The sequence below is a fragment of the Penicillium digitatum genome, chromosome 1 (genome assembly GCF_016767815.1).
Source record: "Penicillium digitatum chromosome 1, complete sequence".
NCBI lineage: Eukaryota > Fungi > Ascomycota > Eurotiomycetes > Eurotiales > Aspergillaceae > Penicillium > Penicillium digitatum.
The window spans coordinates 7,013,089-7,030,922 of record NC_089384.1 but is presented as its reverse complement, the minus strand read 5'-3'; the positions used below and the strand labels follow the sequence as shown (position 1 = coordinate 7,030,922).

Here is a 17,834-nt window from a genome sequence, read left to right as displayed (position 1 = left end):
AGCAGCCTGCACCCAGCTCCGACCCTTAGGTTCGGGTGCTAGCTGGTCTGTTACAGCCATGGAATGCTCGCGCGCATTTCCTGGTCGGATATAGTTTGTGCGTGCGTACATTTCATCGCCTGGTTGGAAGGGTGAGTCTTCCGGTGCATGGGAGAACGATTTCTGCCATGTCCAGGCATGGAATTAGAGTGTGGGCTTTTGATGGAGGGAAATCCTTTGGCCAGAGTAGTTCGCCCGTGTAGGGACTACAGGCCTTGATTTGGATTAAGTGCTCTCCCTGTGCATGATCATGATTTGGGGTTGGGAGGGGTGTGGTTGTGAAGGTGAAGGGCTTTGGAGGAGGCGATTTCTTGGATAAGGCTGTGCATTTTGGAGGGCACGGGGTTGACAGGGTTGGAACTTGTCGATATTTTGCTTGAAATGAGGAATGGGTTAATCGTGTTCTGTTCTCGAGTGATCTAGTTGAGGCGATGACGTCATTCGAGAGCCAGCGATCCCCGTGTACCCGGAGTTCTTTAGGGAACCCAAGTGTATTATAGTGTGCATTTGCTCGTTCGAATCAGAACTAACCTAAATGTTGCAAGCTGCTTTGTATGTCTCGTGTCGGATATTTAAAGCTACGGATCATTAATTAATGCTCCGCCAAAAGCTTAGGCCATCTGTCGTAGCTTAGTAAATGCGAGACAACTTCAACCCTGTAAGAATAGATGTTGACTTTTAATTGTGATGTTTCTCGAATTGTCCTGTCAATATGCATGAAGATGTCATGTTGGAGAAGGAAGTGAGATTTAACCAGGCAGGGACTTTCTGCAGAATTGCTGTGAAGAATGCACTTGGTACAGACACATCCTATTGGTAAGAAATGGTACTTTTGGGATTTCACATGCAATTACCCAAATGACGTCCAATCCGAAGCCCTCAAACTAACAGAGGTTTCCACTCCACAATCCCACATATCAAAAGCCTACGTCTTAAGCCTATATATAACATGGGTTGTTTAACAAGTGGTTCCCTAATATGGCTTTTGACAGGACAAGAGCGGGGTGCCATATGGTCCGATGCCTTTCCATCCAATCCAAACCCTAGTCGAACATGGTTCGGACTCTTTACTCTTGACTTTGATCTCCCACTTCGCTTTTTGTTTACTTTTTTTTTTCCAAAAAAAAAAAAAAAAAAAACAAACGCTTCCGAACGGTTTCTACAATGGATGGAATACATACTGAGCCCGAGGATAATATTGCCGTGGTACGTTTCCTCAATTCTTCTTTTTCTTTGTTTGAAGCTGATTTGGCTGACACATTTCAGGATCCCACGACCCATATCACGACCGTTTACGGCGATGACTGGCAATCGTATGTATTTTCTCTTTGTCCGAGATGGAAATATAGCTCACAATCTTAGGGAAACCACTTCGATCGGCTCCTCGCTTTATCGGGGGCTAGAGGAGAATGGCCGACGGTATCAAACGTTGAGCCAGAAGGAATATCTGTACGCAGTGGTTTCCGAGTTGGGGTATTGCCTACTTACGTCCTATCAGGGTCCCATCGGATGAGAAGCAATTCGAGACATACGAAGCTGGGTATGGGCAATCCTCTTAAAAGGTCTTCCGGTCAACTGATAACTAACTATTGTAGCCACTTGGTAGCTCTCGTCATGGACTCAGAATATGACAACCCTCTTTTCCGAGCGCCGGTGAAGGATCCTAAAAACATCCTTGATCTTGGAACCGGTCTGGGTAACTGGGCCATGTATGTGGAAAGAAAATATCGCTCTCATCTTCACAAAGTACCACCACTCACTCTCTTCCAGTGATGTAGCCGACATGTTCCCAACCGGTAAGTCCAGAATCTCAATCCAATTGGCCCCTATCAAAACATTAACCAAATAGCCAGCCACCGTCCGCGGAGTCGATCTCTTCCCCCCACCAGTAACGTGGATGCCCCCAAACTGCATCCTGGAAGTCGACAACATCGCCCAAGACTGGACCTGGGACGAACCTCAAGACCTAATTCACATGCGCATCATGATCGGATCCTTCGACGACGTGGAATGGGCACGCGTCTACCAGCAATGCTACGAGTAAGCCACCACCTTCCTCTTCCCTTTCCCAGCTAACCAAGCCCAACCAGCAACATCCGCCCTGGCGGCTGGATCGAACAATTAGAAGCAAGCCCCTACATCGAATGCGACGACGGCAGTCTTCCAGAAGATAACATCCTTCGCAGCTGGGGCCCAGCCCTATCCGCCTGCGGTCAGCGTGCCGGCCGCCCGCTAGAAACAATCGACATGATGCAAGATGCGTTCCGTAAGGCCGGCTTCGTGGACATCTGTGTAAAAGACTACAAGTGGCCCATTGGCCCCTGGCCCCGTGATCAGAAATTTAAAGAGGCCGGCACGGTTAACCACCATCATTGGACGTCCGGTATGGAGGGCTGGGCGATGTGGTTGCTATGTAAATTCGGGGCGCCGCAACCTTGGTCTAGGGATGAGGTGATTGTTTATGTGGCGAAGTTGAGGGCGGAGCTTAAGAATCCGAGGTATCATATTTATGAGCGCGCGTATGTGTTTCCCTCCTTTCTTTCTCCGGAATGTGGTGTGGGTTGGGTTGACATTTTGGCAGGCGACGTGTGTGGGCGAGGAAGCCTTTCCCCGAGGAAATTGTGGCGAGGAATCAGGCTAATGAGAGGACTGCTATCAAGATTGAGTGAAGAATGGTAAGATTTTATTCAGGTAAATGTAATAGGTTACAGGATGACATTTCTAATTATGCATGGAAGCAGCCAGCCTCGGTTGAGCCCCTCGTTCATAGCTGCTGTCAGTTGCTATCAATTAATTCAATCTTTTCTTGTGATATAGACCTTGTACGTTCTAAAGGGATACTAGACCACAGAGGGTACATAACTTGCATGTATGTAATTACTGGAAAGGAAATTGTACCTAGTGTACGAAACGATGGTGCCCTTGCTGTCCTAGAGTTCAAACATGCCGAAGGCAGTCGTTTAAAAAAAAAAAACCAATGAGTATATGTGAAGTGATAATGTGCGAGGTATCATAGAGGGCAAAGGGTAAAAAAGAACCAAAAGAAACCCAAAAAAAGGCAAAAACTATACGCTTACAAAGATAAACAAAACCACAATCAGAATTGAAACCGACCCCCCAAAAAAAAAGAATCCAGGCGCTAGGCTATAAGAACAATACGTGCTATCGGTGATCACTAATCGATCCCTGCATGACGCTAGCGCTCCTGCTCAGTGGGCTGGAAGCGCACTCGATCAATCTAAGGCTGCGAATTGCCATGCGCCCGATCCCGCTCACCCAAATCGTTCGTATCATGATCATCAGCGAAAGGATTCCGCACGTGGAAATCCTCAGAGTTATATTCATACCGACCGGTAGTCGCCGATCCCGACACGGGGTAGGAACCAAGTGGACGGCCGCCAGTCATGATCGGAGAAGGCAGTTGTGCCGCGACGAATGCAGGGGACTCGGGTCTCCCTGTTTCGGCCTGAGCTGGGGCCACGAGGGGCGGAGAGAGATTCGCAGCGGCTGGTGCGACAGCCTGTGACGGCGAGGAGCTATCCATATGAGACGTGGTCGGCGATAAAGATCCTGTGATCTTGCGTGCCTTTAGCATGGCACGCTGCTGCTGCGACAGCGCGACGGAGATCTCGTCGTTCGTCTCAATGAGTGTCAAAAGGGTGTCCTCGTCCGGAGCCGGGTTGTTCATGTGGATGTATCCTTGAATTAAACGCGAAGCGCTCCCGCAGCGGTCAACGAACTCCTTGATGAGATCGTTGTCTTCCAGCTCTACTGGGGGCGTAGACTGGACAAATTGCGTTAGTAGTTTCGCCGAATTGCGCGCTTCCTCGATGCGGGCTGCTAGTTCCTCTGCGTTGGGGAGGGTATTTGCCGGTAGGTGGGACGGTCTATATGGCTGTTGCTGGTGACCGTGAAACCTAGGCGGGACTTGCGGCGGGGCTTGCGGCGGGACTGTGGGATTCATTGGGAAACGGTCGGTCTGGTTAGGTTAGAGTCTTGGGCGACACGCAGAGAGATGTTGGATATGCTCACCAACCCGTGCGAGGCTTTCGTCTTCTCCTTCGCCCACATCTGCAGCAGTAGTTTCAGATCCTCGTCCCATGCGCGCTGTTGCTCGAGGGTATCCAGATACTGGCGGAGATAGCTCTGCACGTGCCAGTCGCGTCCTGTGCGAAGCAGCTCTTTGACGGTCGTCACGAATTTGGCATCAAAGTTGCGCGTGAAAGTGTGGCCTGGGTTATCAGCCAGAATGCGCATGAGCATGATCGCATTGTACTGGGTTTGGTTCGAGGTGGCAGCAGAATCGGAAAAGTACTTCCGAATGCGCAGAGCCGCTTCCTTGGCGGCATTGGGGCTTGACTCGGCGGCTTCAACGATTTTGGGAAGGTGGACGACTTCGGCTCCTTGCTGCAGTGGTGTGAATGAGGTGGTCAGTCTTGAAAAAGGGTTGTTTCTTGTCATCTCCGAGGCACCTACCGCGTCGCGCGAAGAGCCATTCACATTCTCATTTGCATTTGATTCGCAGAAGGCAGTCTGGAAAAGTTGTCAGTCTACCTTATCCAATCTTTCTGGGATCAGCACAAACCAGTTCTTTCAGCACAGTGGCCTCTGGTGAGTCTTCACGATGTTCGACACTGTCGCTGGAGCCTATGTTCGGGTACAAGTCAGCGAATTTGCGGGGAGACGTGGAGACGGCGAGACACTCACTTGAGCGCCCGCTCAGAGAACCCAGGAAGCGCTTCATGGTAATTACCCAGTCTCTTGTTTTTTTTTTTTGAGGAAAGATTGAAAGAACGAAGAAAATTTCAGATTGCCAGAGAATGATTTTAGCCGGGGGATGACTGCCGGACTACCAGTCTGCAGGGAACTGGCAATGGGTGCCCTCGCTAAGGAGTCAAGAGAATGGAACAATGAGAGATATATATCAAGTCAATATCTCCAGCGGTCAAAGCCACATTCCACGCACGCCTCCAGGTGTTCTGCAATGCCAAGCTGAAGACCAGGCTCCAGGGAATTAGTATTCTTGGTGACTCAGCCACGTGTGAGGGTACATGGTACACAACTCCATTACTCATGGTCCCTGTATTTGTAAGTACCAGGTACTTGTCACTATGCACTTCTTTAAATCCTTATCGAACTACCACCCCCACTACTCTCCTTCAACAGCATCAGCCAGATGCCCCAAAGTCTCAAACCACTAATTAAAGACCGGATGCCCTGTATTCCCCATGAAAGCCTTGGAACTCTCAGGCTATATAGAGTCAAGACGAATCGTATGCTAATCTTTCTCGTAGGTTGAGTTGGTGATCATTAAATTAGCTCTACGCTGTCTAGATAACCCTATCTAGGCCCCACCCCACACCCATGTTACATGGCACTCAACATATACGCAAAGTGATATGGGTTAGGCTTATAACATACTACGCGATAAGAATCATTTAAAAAGGTCGCGCCCTATAGGCGACCGGCTTTAGACTTACCAAAGGAGACCCGGTCCACTTTCTTTAACACCACCAGCTTGTAGTATTTTGAAAGTCGGTGCAGGGCGTCGAGAGTGTCTGGGAAAGCTTGGTCATGTCCTGATGTAGATGCCGAATTCGCGGCTTTCCTCGTCGGTTGGGGGGTTGAGGCCTAATCGCGTGGCAGGAGTGGGGTGAATTGCTGATAGTCTAAGTATGGAAAGTCCGGGTTGCGGTTTGTTGGGCGCTTTTGAGGCCGTAGGTTGTTGGAAGAATCGCGGGTGAATTGAGTCGTGCTTTTGGAGAGGATTGGTGCTAACGCGGAGATGATGCCGCTTCCCCAATCAATTGGAGTGCCGTATATGTCGAAGCATAGTAAACGGTAGTCCGAGAGGTTGGTCATTTTGGTTTGGGTAGGTGTGTACATATATAGAGAGAGGTAACCTTGGGTGATGGGGGTATCTTGAACGTGTTATTTATTATGGACCGTGTACCTGTATCCCCGTGTGTAGATCCCTGCTTGTACGGAGTATTTATATCGATGTTGCCCTTGGCGTGATTCTAGCTAAGGATTGTCGGGACCAAAAGTGGCAAGAGCAGGGTGTCCTTGAGGTTCCATTCCGCCGACACGTCCCCATGCGAAGTTTACGTAAGAAAAGAACTCGTTCCAAGAGATGTGTGTTAGAGGTTCATTCATCGTTGCAGGATGGGATGCAGATGTAACCAAAAAAAAATGAAATCACATTATATGACTGAAAGATCCGAACCTCGACAGAGATGTGCTAGACAAGACAGAAACGGAGAAACACTCTCTATCAAAAGAGAAAACACTCGATAGAGTCACGGAGAAAGAACCACGTTTGTATCATGATTGGATCGGGAAGTACAGAATCCTATTTCCATCACCCTGGGGCCATATCGTTTAAACTTTTTATTGGGTTCTCCTCCGAGTGTTGGCGCCATGACCTTAAAATCTTGTATGATCCGGTATCGATTCCGTTCCAACATACGTAACTGATGCACAGAACTCCGATCCTTCCCGTCCACCGCAAAAATCTTTTCACATCACGTCCCCTCACACCTTCTTATGGCGATCCGTTTATGCCTCAATGAGAGCACGGCGGATCTGAGTACCACGCTGGCGGGAAGAGAGGCGGACCTGCTTGTCGGTGCTGGCCTTCTTGACCTCCTCGGCAGCCTCGGTGAGGATGAGCTCGATGTGGCAGGGGTTGGTCATGTAGGGGTTGATCTGAAAAGAAAGGTCAGCTTTCTGGAGACAGACTAAACCGTCAATCCTGGGGAAAACGTACACGACCGTGAGCACGGTAAGTGCGGCGGCGACCCTTGGGAGCCTGGTTGACCTGGATGCGCTTGATGATCAAGGCGCTGGTGTCGAGACCCTTGCCATCGGCGTTGGCCTCAGCGTTCTTGAGCAGATCGATGATGTGCTCAGCAGACTTGACGGGCCAGCGGGCCTTGGAGACACCGAACTGCTTGCCTATGAACCAAAAATTGTCAGTCGATGTTCGACTCCGTTCAAAATCTTCTTCCAGATTGTAGATCCACAGCATCGCAAATAAGCCAAGATATCCATCCTCTCATTCCGTTCTTGTTTTCCTCATCAATTTGCTGCATTTCCCAGTGGCTGTCGTATCATTTGGCGATGCTGTTCTTCTTCCCACAATCCGTTCCTCCGATCCTTCCAAAATTTTCTTAAAATTTAAAAGGGCGACTCACCCTGGGCAGTGCGACCGGTGGAGCCAGCGTAACGGCGCATGGGAACGGCCATGGTCTTGTTGGTAACGTTCTCGAGGAAAGCAAGGGCCTTGGACAGCTTCATGCCGTTGACGGCCTGGGCGGTCTCACGGGTGTTCTTGAAGCTGACACGGAGGTAAGAGCCGCGCGCGCGGGCGCTCTTGGCCTCCGAGATCTCCTGGGCGGCGTAACGGACCTGTGAAAAGCATCGCTCGTTAGCAATGGGATCGTCGTTGAATGTTGGTGATTGTGACAGCGAAAGTCGACCCGGCGATCGGACATTGAATGTGCATCACACAGGTGGCATTTCGTAAAGAACGGGATTCGGAATGGTCATTATCGATGACAGGAACACGCAGCACTCACCATCTTGAAGGAGTTGGCGAGGGGGGTGTGATGGTCCTCGGTGATGAGTTGTTGTCGCTTTTCGTCGTCGTCCGGCTCTCGCTTGAGCCACTAGATTTGGTGCGGTTTTTTTCGCTCTTGGCGCTCTGGCCCTAAGCGAGCCCTAACGCTAGCCGTTTTTGGAAGGTTTTCTCAATGAGTTATGTCAGATCTTAGTCACTAGCTTCCTGCTCCACATCTCAGGTGTCCATCTTGTTACAATCAACCAAGGCAGACATTGCCTTTGGAAGCTAGACTTGATGCAAACTTGATTCTTAATGATTGAACGAGGCAAATTCTCTTCCGTAAACTTATTTGTACATTTGATTAATTTTCCCTATTTCTTCTGCTCTGGCACCTGTGTAATAAGCTCACCCTTTTCAACAGCCGACCGCAGGTTATCCAGCACCAGAATCTCCATCTCCTTTTGAGTCTCATAGGTTCCAGTACCAATATGCGGCAGCAACATCACATTAGGGTTGCTGATTAGCCCAGGCTCAATTTGCGGCTCACACTCATACACATCCAAACCAGCAGAACGCACCTATAGAACATCCACCAGTCAGCCAATATTCTCCGCATACCCATCCCTGGAAGGTACAAGTTCAACGCGCAGCATTACGTACCTTGCCAGAGTCAAGCGCCGCAACCAACGCCTTCTCATCAATCAGCGCACCACGAGCCGTGTTCACAATCACGACACCATCCTTCATCTTGGCGAACTCGGTCGCACCAATAATGTGGCGCGTAGAGGCGTTCAAGGCCAAGTTCAAGCTGAGCACGTCCGAACTGGCAAGTAACTCATCAAACGAGACGTATGTCGCGCTAACTTCCAGATCAGCTGGTAGACGAGATCGGTTGTGGTACTGAATCTTCATTCCGAAGGCCTTGGCGCGGATTGCCATTTCCTGCTCATGGTCAGCTGGGGTCTGGTGGACCACTATCTGTGCTACATACCCGTCCGATACCTCCCATACCCAGAATTCCGAGGACCTTGTTCTTGGGATCGTGGCCCAGGGTGGTCTTGTACTCCTTCCCTCCTGCGGTGATTGGGCCTTGCCACTTTCCTATCATTGGGATCATTGTTAGTTACTGGTTACTGAGGAGGAGATCGTTCCGGCTCTAGGTTAGAGCCACTTACCTTCCCGGAGAGCAGTAATAGGTACATGGGCCTGGCGCAAAGCGCCGATCATGAGGAAAATACCCACGTCGGCTGTCGCATTGTTGACAGCGACTGGGGTGCTGGACACAGCGATGTTCTTCTCTGTGCAGGCAGCGACATCAATGTTATCGTATCCCGCGCCGTTATGGCAGATGTACTTCAGAGATTCAGGCAGGACTGCGAGCATCTCTGCATTGAACGGACCGGTGTACTATACGCTGTAAGTAGGATAGCTCGAAGTGTGGGAGCAATCAATGCTTACCTTGGTGGAGTTGTTGGATCGGTAGAGAGCGACTACATCGTCGTACTTGCCAGCTTTGCAGTTTGCAATGAACTCCTCTCTGGTTCCGCTGGGAAATTCCTGATTTGTCTGTATTAGCGGGATTCGATCGCGGAGCAATAGGGATCTCTTACCTTCAATGTCAAAAGAGATGAGATGCTCTCCCACTCCTTGCGCGCATGCGTAATTTCTCCAATGAGAAGAGCTGATTGTGGTGCCATGTTGTTTCTGCAAATGTTAGATGCGCCAAATGATGTCAGCAGGGTTGCTCACATTTGGTGAGTTCTATAGTTCTACAGGAGTATATCAAGACGAAGGGAGGGGAATGAAGCAAATTGGAGATTAGCAAGTTTGAGAATGAAAAGAAAGGAGAAATCTGAAAGGTCCAGAAAATCAAAAAGATCATTGGAGATCCCCGCTATCGTGGAACCCCCATGTCACGACGGGGGCTCCTCCGACGGTGTTTTGAAAATCCAACATAGACATGGTCTTGGAGATATAGATCGTATACTTGACCATTGATATTTCTACCAATTTGTTTCTAGATCCGTCCCTCTACACAATTGATTCACTTCCCCTATTAGCTTATGAACCTACACATAGGTAACTTCTAACCCGCGAAGTAAATGCAAGATGTCAACCCCCCACGTCGGGTATTGAAATCACCCTTTTGGTCCAAACCCCGGCAGCGGAGCACCTCCGGGCTGTTCTTCCCCCCCCCCCCCCACGACCGAGTGGAGTCTACGAGCGTTGGCTGAGGGGATTCAACGGGCCGAGTTGAAATGCCGTAGGTCGGGTTTCGCTACTTTCTAATTTTCTAATTCTTGAATTCTCTCCCTACAACATACCTACTCTCTATACTACAGTATACATCATGTCAATCACAACCACCACCGCGCTCGTTCTCCACGGTGCCAAAGACCTCCGCCTTGTCAGTACATCCTAGATACAAACCCAAGACCCAATTAACCCAAACACCAGGAACAACGCACCATCCCCGACCCATCACCAAAAGAAGTCCAAGTCGCCATCCGCTCAACCGGAATCTGCGGCTCAGACTTGCACTACTACAGCCACGGCCGCAATGGCGACTTCGTCGTGCGAGCACCAATGTGTCTAGGCCATGAATCCGCAGGTACAGTAACAGCAACCGGCAGCGAAGTAACAACCCTAAAAGTCGGCGATCGTGTCGCACTGGAAGTTGGTCTCCCATGCCGCACCTGCGCACTCTGCCAACAAGGCCGCTACAACATCTGCAAAGCGATGCAATTCCGCAGCTCAGCCAAAGCCTTCCCGCATCTCGACGGCACGCTGATGGAGCGCACAAACCACCCAGCAGATATGTGCCATTTGCTCCCGGACAGTGTGTCCGATGCGGGCGGTGCGCTTGTCGAGCCGCTCGCTGTCACGTTGCATGCGGTGCGTCGCTCCCACCCGCCGAGTCAGGAGGAGGTTTTGCAGAACCGTGCTGCTGGGGAGGAGACTGCGGCGTTGGTTTTCGGTGCTGGTGCGATTGGGTTACTGCTTGCTGCCGCGTTGGCGGCTAGTGAGAATTTCTCGTCGATTGTTGTTGCGGACATTGATGCGCGGAGACTTCAAATCGCTGAGGATATGGGGCTTGGGCTTAAGACTGCTCTGATTCCTAGGGCGGAGACTCCGCCTCCCGCGAAGGATGCGCCTCATGCGGAGCAGACGGCTTATGCGCTGGAGAATGCGCAGAAGGTTGCGGGTCAGCTGGTTGACGCGGTTGGTGTGAAGGATGGTTTTGTTGTTCATGGTTTCACTCGTTGTTATGACTGTACTGGCGTGCCGGCTTGCGTGCAGGCTGGAATCTACGCTAGTGCGCCTGGCGGTGTGCTGGTGCAGATTGGCATGGGTAATCCTATCCAGACCCTACCTGTTGGCGCGGCAGCGCTGCGTGAGGTGGATATCATTGGTGTGTTCCGTTATGATGGGTCTGCGTACCCTGCTGCTATTGCGCTGCTGGCGAGCGGGAAGATGAAGAGTGTTGAGGAGAAGGTTGTTACTCACAGGCTCAAGTTGGAGGAGGGAGAGCGGGCGTTTACCCTTGCTGGAAAGGGAGTTGATGAGGAGGGGAACCCTGTGGTGAAAGTTATTATTGAGAGCCGATGGGGCGCCAGCGGCTCTCTGTGAATTTAGCAGTGGTGATGACGGTGATGATGATGAATTGTGTTTTTTTAAAAAAAATACCCGCCTTGTGACAGAAGAGTAAAGGGAAATGTTTATAGATCTCGGTGAGATCGGTGAGATCTATGGGTACAAAATTAAATTACTGAACATATCTCAAACGACATCACGATGTTGATAATAGTAGCAACATGTCAGGCGCGAAATGCCAATGTAATTTGGTTGATGGCACGGCTTCTGGTTCAGAGATCGGCTCCCGGAGCATAGCCTGAGTCCGCCCTATGTCGACTGGAGATTGAACCTTCACTTTTGCATAAAAGACTACATCCCACGGATTTGCGGTAGAGATGACACCAGAACCGCCAGTTCTCGTGCAGATTACTGAACTTCTTGATCTTCTAGTTATCTAGTTATCTAGCATCTACTCCAAGAATATCATGACATCACCTTTCTTTGCCGCAACTAGAAATTGGAGGGGAACCTCTCTCAAGAAGGCACAGTGCCTAACCTTCTAGCTGTAATTCTAGTAGGAAGAGTTTCACTTCACATTACCCTTTTCTAGTTTCTCTTGAGTTGATTTTCGAAGAAACAGCATGCCGCTTTTGAACGACGCCTTCGTCCAGTTGGCGTCGATGTTGGCGATGGTATTCAGGGCTATGTTGTACGTATCTGCTTCCTTTTCCTCTTCGAGTCGCTGTCAATAGACATAATCTTCCATTTCAAAATGGCCGACGGAGACAGACATGAAAGGAAGAAGCGAAAATGACCAGGAGTAGCAAAAAGTGCGACGAAATAGACCGTTACTTCGAAAAGGGTTGGACAGTAGCCAGGCGCAAAGTCTCTATTGGAGAAAATTGGATGAAGACGAGAGTTGGCAGACGAGTGAGTTCCTTAAATATTCGAGAGTCAGTTGGACTACGGACTATGCCCTTGGTAAGAGTATTTGCTAATTTTAACATTGAGCGGCTACAGGCAGAGAACATATAGGAAAATCTCTAACGTCACTTCTGATCGTTCGTCCTGAGCATGGGAGGACTCCCGGAGCAGCCCTGAGCAGATCAGAAAAGTAGGTCAATCGGTATCACGTGGCTCAATGATGACTCAGATGTGCTCCCGAGTAGTTTGTAGGGTTTGCATCATATCTGTACCTGAGGCAGCCACACTCTAGCGCTTGGGATCAAGTGCTTGGCCTCACCAGGGGTTACAACCGTCAGGGCTTTGTAAGCCCACAGAGAAAGGGGTTCTAAATTGGAGCAAGTGAGTGCTTGGCAGATTATGTAATAAATCATACTAGGACCTAGTTCTACCCAATAGAAACCATGCGATCCTTGCAGAATCTCACAAATCCTGGTAAAGAGAGCACCCAAAACGGCGTCCCAGGTAGCCACTTTCGGCGCCCATTTTACCGTCAACTAGCGTTGGGGGTGGAATCGATTTTCCATCTCTTATACCGTTCCCCCAATATTTTCGGGTTGGCTGCTCATTTCAACCCTCCACCCAGCAAGAGGCTCTGCCCCGTCATGTACCCTGTTTTCACCAGCATGGTCACAACGTTGGCCGTTTCCTCGGGAGTTCCAAGGCGACCAAGTGGAATACCAGCTACCACATCGGGGATGGCCGCAGCGTTAGGGATCATGCCAGTGTCACCAATCATAGCAGGCGCCACGTCGTTAACACTGATATTGAATTCAGCAAGCCGGGTAGAAAGGTTCTTCATCATTCCTGTCAGACCACCTTTAGAGGCGGCGTAATCTTGAAGAGGGTTAGCTTTGTATTCCCCAGAACGTGAATGAGTCACATACGACATCCATTGATTCCCCCGCCTTGCGCAGCAATAGAGGACATTAACACAATGCGCCCCCAATTCTGGCTCTTCATATGCTCGACCGCCCCCTTGACGAGAATAAATGAAGCGCGTAGATTGACACGTAGAGTGTAGTCGAACTCTTCGAGAGAGCAGTCCCAGATTTGAGGAATCCGCTTCCCGTGTCCAGCGTTCGAGATCAGAATGTCAGGCCGGTGGCCGTGCTCGGTGTCGATTTGCTGGAACATCTTCTCTATGTCGTCAGCGGAGCCAACATCCACTTTGTGGATTGAGATTTGGAGCTTGTTGTTGGCGTATTTAGTCTGCAGATCGGTCACCAACGCATTCATTGCAGTTAGGTTGGTCGCGTATGTCAGGGCGAGATGCACTCCATGTTGGGCGAGCTGGTGTGCACAAGCAGCTCCAATTCTACAAAATCCATTGTCAGTAATTCATCCTCAGTGTGGGGTAACATGAGCTTGGGGAATACCATACCCTCCCGATGCACCGCTGATAAGCGCAAGTCGACCCTGGATCTCGTTAAGTGACATGATGCGATAGAGCTGATATGTGTGTTGATGTGTAACGATAAAGTGTAGAAGCAAATCACCAAATCTCCAAATCTCCAAAGCTCCAAGTTTGATCTGGCAAAGCAGCCTCGGTCGGGGTCATCTCCGATGGTACCCCCGCAGCTCCCCTCCGTATCATTTGCCGTCAAATCGGGGCGTGGGGGCACCACAACAACGCATCACATGCATCCTACAATAAGCAAAGCCACCCCGATCATTTAAAAGAGAAGGCTGCTGCTCATATCCCCCATCCAAGCAGAAGGCTGCCAAGATTGCGAGCGTGCCTCTCTAGATTGATACAAATCGGATGCATTCTGAAACGCATCCAGTCCCAATAAGCCATTAGAAATCTGGTCTCCGGATACATATTCGCCCACAGCCTCCAAGTCCAGCCACGAGAAGTCATTGGCAGGGCTAAATTGCATGTACCCCGTGTCTGCGACCGGGTTCGGAAGAGCTGTTTGCAAAGAAAAGTCACTATTTTGCTGTTTCTCTTCGGGTGGATTTGTGGGTTTGGGCTTCCACAGAAGCTCTAGAAGACGAGCATAACGCGACCCGACATCGTCAGTGCCGGCGCTTGCTTGTTTGAGGACTTCCGTTGTTCGGATGACTAGGCCCTGGACTTTTGCTTCTTCTGATGGGACCATCATTCCGAATGAGCGAGCCTATAGTATTGGTCAGATGTTATGCAGAAGACGGTACTCAAGCAGGGATCTTACCTTGTAGAGGAAAACGGCAGAATAGATGCCATATCTAAGTCGCATGAGCTGATTGTTTCGAAATAACACGCGATGAGAGAAAAACCTACAAGTAGAAGCGCAGAGGCATGAAATGGAGATGCTTCTCAGGATCTACCAGATCCACAAGGATTGTCAGGTAGGACTTGGCCGCATCAACAGATTCATAAATGAACCGTGAATCCTGCATCGATGCGACATTCTTAAACGTCGATCGTAGATGTTCTCGCTGGCCTTGTAGGTCGGTTTTCGGTTTGACTAGCGACTGCGAGATCGCAGCTTGGAATGCGAAAGCAGTTGTGTACAGCCGCAAATACTCGTATGACAACTGTAGTGTTGCTCGCACAGGGGGTGAGCCTGTTGATATGTTAAAACCAATACACACCCAGGCGCCCAAAGAGGTAAGAAACGGCACTTACAATCCAGTGACCCCCAAAGTGACTTCCACCGCAGAATCGCCAGACGGAAGTCATCCACATATTTAACATAGTCTCCCATCAACATCATCTGGTTACTAGTACGCATGCCCGAATACAGAACCTCATGAACATTCCCATAAAGTTGCGTAAGATCCAACGTAGCTTGAAAGATCTTCGCATAGTCCTCGTCGCCCTCGTTAACCGGCTGCAGCGACGGAAAATCCTGACTAACAAGACCAGTCATGGGTCCCGGGCCACGAGACCAGAAAGCACGTCCAATACGCACAGAAATCAAACGATCAGAGATATAGCAGCTCGCCCAGGCCAGCCGCCGACGAGCCTCACTCTCATGATCCCCATAAGGATCCCCACGGAAAGAAGTGCGATCCATGCCGATGAAATAACCCGATCGTAGCGCAAGCCCGACATGCATCCACGCAGCGCGGTCTTCCTCTCCGCGGCCAACGCGCTCAATACGAGGCCGTAGCCCCTGTGGTTCCCACTCGGCAAGTAACAGAAGCGCTTCGACCGCTTCAACATCGCACTCCGCGCCCGCGGCGATGCCAGAAATCAGCTCGTGCATGTACTTGGAGCAGTATTCGTGGATTTCGGGCTGGTCGACCAAGTCCTTGGAGGCGATCGTCAGGACTGCAGTGAGAAGGTGCTTCTCATTCGTGGCGAAGGAGTCTAAAGCTATGCGCGTAAAGTACTTCCGCGGCACGAGGGGAAGATACGGATGGAAGTTCTCCGCGTAGCGAGAGATCAGTTGCCATACCGTTTCCGGGTCTAGAGCACACGTCTGAACGAGTCTGTAGGCCCTGATGCCTATAGTTTGGTTGCTAAAGTCTGAGACAACGTCGTTGCGCAGGCTGTTGTATCCGGGGAACGCTGTTCGCTCCGACCGAACGTGGTCGTTGCGGACCTCGGGTATTGCCCCCGTGCCTTCCGTGGCGATGCCGGTCAAGCATTGCCAGGCGTCTGATGGATTCCGCGGGACAGATGATATTGAGGTATCATCATCCTCGACCGATGCTGAGGCTGGTGCTGGTGCTGGTGCTGGTGGGTTGGGTGGCAAGAAGACCAACGGGCCGGGATAAGATGCCGATTGCACTTTGCGGGGTTCAGAGTTGGTTGGACTTGATTCTTCCGAATCCTTGTCTGGCGACTGATTTGCGGGTGTAAAGTTTTTGATTTTGTTCTTTCGGATTCGACGACCTCCACGATTTGAGCCGCCTAAAATACATTCGCGGTTTTCGCGTACGCAGCGCTGGCATGGTGGTTTGCCAGGGTTACCGTTGGAGTCTCTGGATGCGATCAGCGTGGAACCAATATTCCGCCGATCCGGGGAAAGATCGCAAGGGATTTACTGAAAAAGGGAGAGAATGAGAGAAGTCGATAGTCTTACAGGTCACATCGAGACTTGCGCTGTCTGCAATGCAAGCAGGCTCGAGAAACACGCTTGGCGATCTCGCGCCGTGAGGCTTCTGGCGGGGATTCTTCGCCCATAGCGATATCGAAGGAACATTGAAGAGTTTGAAATTAAAGTCCAACGTCCAACGTCCCCACAGAGAAGTCCACTGGCTCTTACTCATCGTGTACTCCAACGCCAGCTATGTGGGGGAGCACCGTGGAAAACCTGGTCAAATCTTCTTCTCCTTCACAACTACTTCACAACTAGATATTGTACATCTATGCATGTGTATAATCTTCCTTTTGGATTACTGAAGTTAGAAAAACCCGACTAGAATACTAGAAGATACGATCTCACCTCGTCATACACCATTTAAGGAAACCCACTGCCAATTGCCGACGGCTATTGACATCGGCTGTAGGTATTGCCCGGACCCCGCGTGCTCGGTCTGGTCTGATTGGATTTCTCATTTGGAGCTCCTCCCATTTGGTTCTTTTGGTTCTTTTGATTCTTTTGATTCTTTCGGTGCTTTTCATAGCAAATTCTTTTTCATCATCATATCCATATTCACAATGGCAGATGTTATGTCCCTCTTCTCCCTAAGCGGGAAAACTGCTCTCGTTACCGGTGGAACTCGAGGTATTGGCCAAGCTATGGCCTTTGCCCTGGCTGAGGCCGGCGCCGATATCATCTTGATTCAGGTGAGTCCTTTGCGAGGAAAGAGTTGAAGAGCACATGTTCACATCTGAATAGAGAGATACCACCAACACATTAACGAAGGACGAGATCATTAATCGCCTTGGGCGAAAGGCATGGATCCATGTCGCCGAGCTTGGAGATCGCCAAGCTGTCAAGGACATCCTCCCTGCATTGACCAGCCAAGGACTGAAACCCGAGATTCTAGTGAACTGCGCGGGGATCCAACGGAGACACCCGGCGGAGAAATTCCCAGATGAGGACTGGGATGAGGTAAGTCGAGACCGATAAAACCCCGCAATCCAAATCCACCCCCCCCCCCCCTCTCTGCAACCTTGAAACAACATGTCTCATTCGTGGGATGATGGATAGGTTTTGGAAATCAACCTATCGTCCGTCTTCATCATGTGCCGAGAATTCGCCGCCTATCTCCTGGCTCGCGATGCGTCTGAATTCCCACAGGGTCGCCGTGGCTCTATCATTAATGTCGCATCGCTGCTCACCTTCCAGGGTGGAATTACAGTCCCCGCTTATGCGGCATCCAAGGGTGGTATTGGGCAATTGACCAAAGCGCTCTCAAATGACTGGCTCGCCAAAGGCATCAATGTCAATGCGATTGCCCCCGGTTATATTGCTACCGATATGAACACCGCCCTCATCGCCGATGCGACCCGCAACGCCAGTATCATGGCACGCATCCCTGCTGGCCGATGGGGAAAGCCCGAGGATTTCAAGGGTGCTGTGGTATATCTGGCCAGTCAGGCTAGCAGTTATGTGTCTGGTGAGATCCTGACAGTTGATGGTGGATGGATGGGACGGTAAAGATGGAAGAATATCACGGAGTTGAAACAAATTAGAAGTCTTGGGGGGAGTACGGAGTGGTCAGTGCACAGCTCTCTGAAACCACGACCAAACCGATGTCTTGCAAAACACCGGCCTGAGGAACTTTTCCAGTCGAAATCAAGTCTAAA

At 50.3% G+C, this 17,834-nt stretch overlaps 9 protein-coding genes across 9 annotated transcripts; 3 read left to right on the top strand and 6 right to left on the bottom strand.

The window, feature by feature from the left end:
* Positions 1–1,203: 1,203 nt before the first annotated feature.
* Pdw03_4774 (S-adenosyl-L-methionine-dependent methyltransferase) lies at positions 1,204–2,708 on the top strand (the record flags this gene model as incomplete). The annotated part of the gene is made up of 9 exons (XM_014675339.1): positions 1,204–1,245; positions 1,306–1,352; positions 1,402–1,488; positions 1,538–1,579; positions 1,635–1,748; positions 1,810–1,835; positions 1,893–2,079; positions 2,130–2,558; positions 2,621–2,708. The coding sequence occupies 9 exons, from the start codon at positions 1,204–1,206 to the stop codon at positions 2,706–2,708; spliced, it is 1,062 nt and encodes a 353-aa protein (XP_014530825.1).
* A 569-nt stretch (positions 2,709–3,277) lies between these two features.
* Pdw03_4773 (ENTH/VHS) lies at positions 3,278–4,783 on the bottom strand (the record flags this gene model as incomplete). The annotated part of the gene is made up of 5 exons (XM_066100833.1): positions 3,278–4,018; positions 4,072–4,446; positions 4,516–4,572; positions 4,625–4,686; positions 4,747–4,783. 5 exons carry the CDS (start codon positions 4,781–4,783, stop codon positions 3,278–3,280), a joined length of 1,272 nt encoding a protein of 423 aa, XP_065956233.1.
* An 887-nt stretch (positions 4,784–5,670) lies between these two features.
* On the bottom strand, positions 5,671–5,901 carry Pdw03_4772 (Haloacid dehalogenase, type II; the record flags this gene model as incomplete). The annotated part of the gene is made up of 1 exon (XM_066100832.1): positions 5,671–5,901. The coding sequence occupies one exon, from the start codon at positions 5,899–5,901 to the stop codon at positions 5,671–5,673; it is 231 nt and encodes a 76-aa protein (XP_065956232.1).
* A 696-nt stretch (positions 5,902–6,597) lies between these two features.
* On the bottom strand, positions 6,598–7,622 carry Pdw03_4771 (60S ribosomal protein L17; the record flags this gene model as incomplete). Its single annotated transcript, XM_066100831.1, has 4 exons — positions 6,598–6,747; positions 6,809–6,996; positions 7,236–7,449; positions 7,620–7,622. The coding sequence occupies 4 exons, from the start codon at positions 7,620–7,622 to the stop codon at positions 6,598–6,600; spliced, it is 555 nt and encodes a 184-aa protein (XP_065956231.1).
* A 352-nt stretch (positions 7,623–7,974) lies between these two features.
* On the bottom strand, positions 7,975–9,300 carry Pdw03_4770 (60S ribosomal uL22 domain-containing protein; the record flags this gene model as incomplete). The annotated part of the gene is made up of 6 exons (XM_014675341.2): positions 7,975–8,181; positions 8,264–8,545; positions 8,595–8,704; positions 8,779–9,010; positions 9,062–9,160; positions 9,214–9,300. 6 exons carry the CDS (start codon positions 9,298–9,300, stop codon positions 7,975–7,977), a joined length of 1,017 nt encoding a protein of 338 aa, XP_014530827.2.
* A 653-nt stretch (positions 9,301–9,953) lies between these two features.
* Pdw03_4769 (Zinc-dependent alcohol dehydrogenase, putative) lies at positions 9,954–11,233 on the top strand (the record flags this gene model as incomplete). Its single annotated transcript, XM_014675342.1, has 2 exons — positions 9,954–10,010; positions 10,061–11,233. 2 exons carry the CDS (start codon positions 9,954–9,956, stop codon positions 11,231–11,233), a joined length of 1,230 nt encoding a protein of 409 aa, XP_014530828.1.
* A 1,474-nt stretch (positions 11,234–12,707) lies between these two features.
* On the bottom strand, positions 12,708–13,582 carry Pdw03_4768 (3-ketoacyl-acyl carrier protein reductase, putative; the record flags this gene model as incomplete). Its single annotated transcript, XM_014675343.1, has 3 exons — positions 12,708–12,979; positions 13,030–13,460; positions 13,527–13,582. 3 exons carry the CDS (start codon positions 13,580–13,582, stop codon positions 12,708–12,710), a joined length of 759 nt encoding a protein of 252 aa, XP_014530829.1.
* A 236-nt stretch (positions 13,583–13,818) lies between these two features.
* On the bottom strand, positions 13,819–16,262 carry Pdw03_4767 (C6 transcription factor, putative; the record flags this gene model as incomplete). The annotated part of the gene is made up of 5 exons (XM_014675344.1): positions 13,819–14,265; positions 14,320–14,353; positions 14,409–14,694; positions 14,757–16,060; positions 16,162–16,262. The coding sequence occupies 5 exons, from the start codon at positions 16,260–16,262 to the stop codon at positions 13,819–13,821; spliced, it is 2,172 nt and encodes a 723-aa protein (XP_014530830.1).
* A 477-nt stretch (positions 16,263–16,739) lies between these two features.
* Positions 16,740–17,685, top strand: Pdw03_4766 (2-deoxy-D-gluconate 3-dehydrogenase, putative; the record flags this gene model as incomplete). Its single annotated transcript, XM_014675345.1, has 3 exons — positions 16,740–16,868; positions 16,921–17,136; positions 17,236–17,685. The coding sequence occupies 3 exons, from the start codon at positions 16,740–16,742 to the stop codon at positions 17,683–17,685; spliced, it is 795 nt and encodes a 264-aa protein (XP_014530831.1).
* Positions 17,686–17,834: the final 149 nt, after the last annotated feature.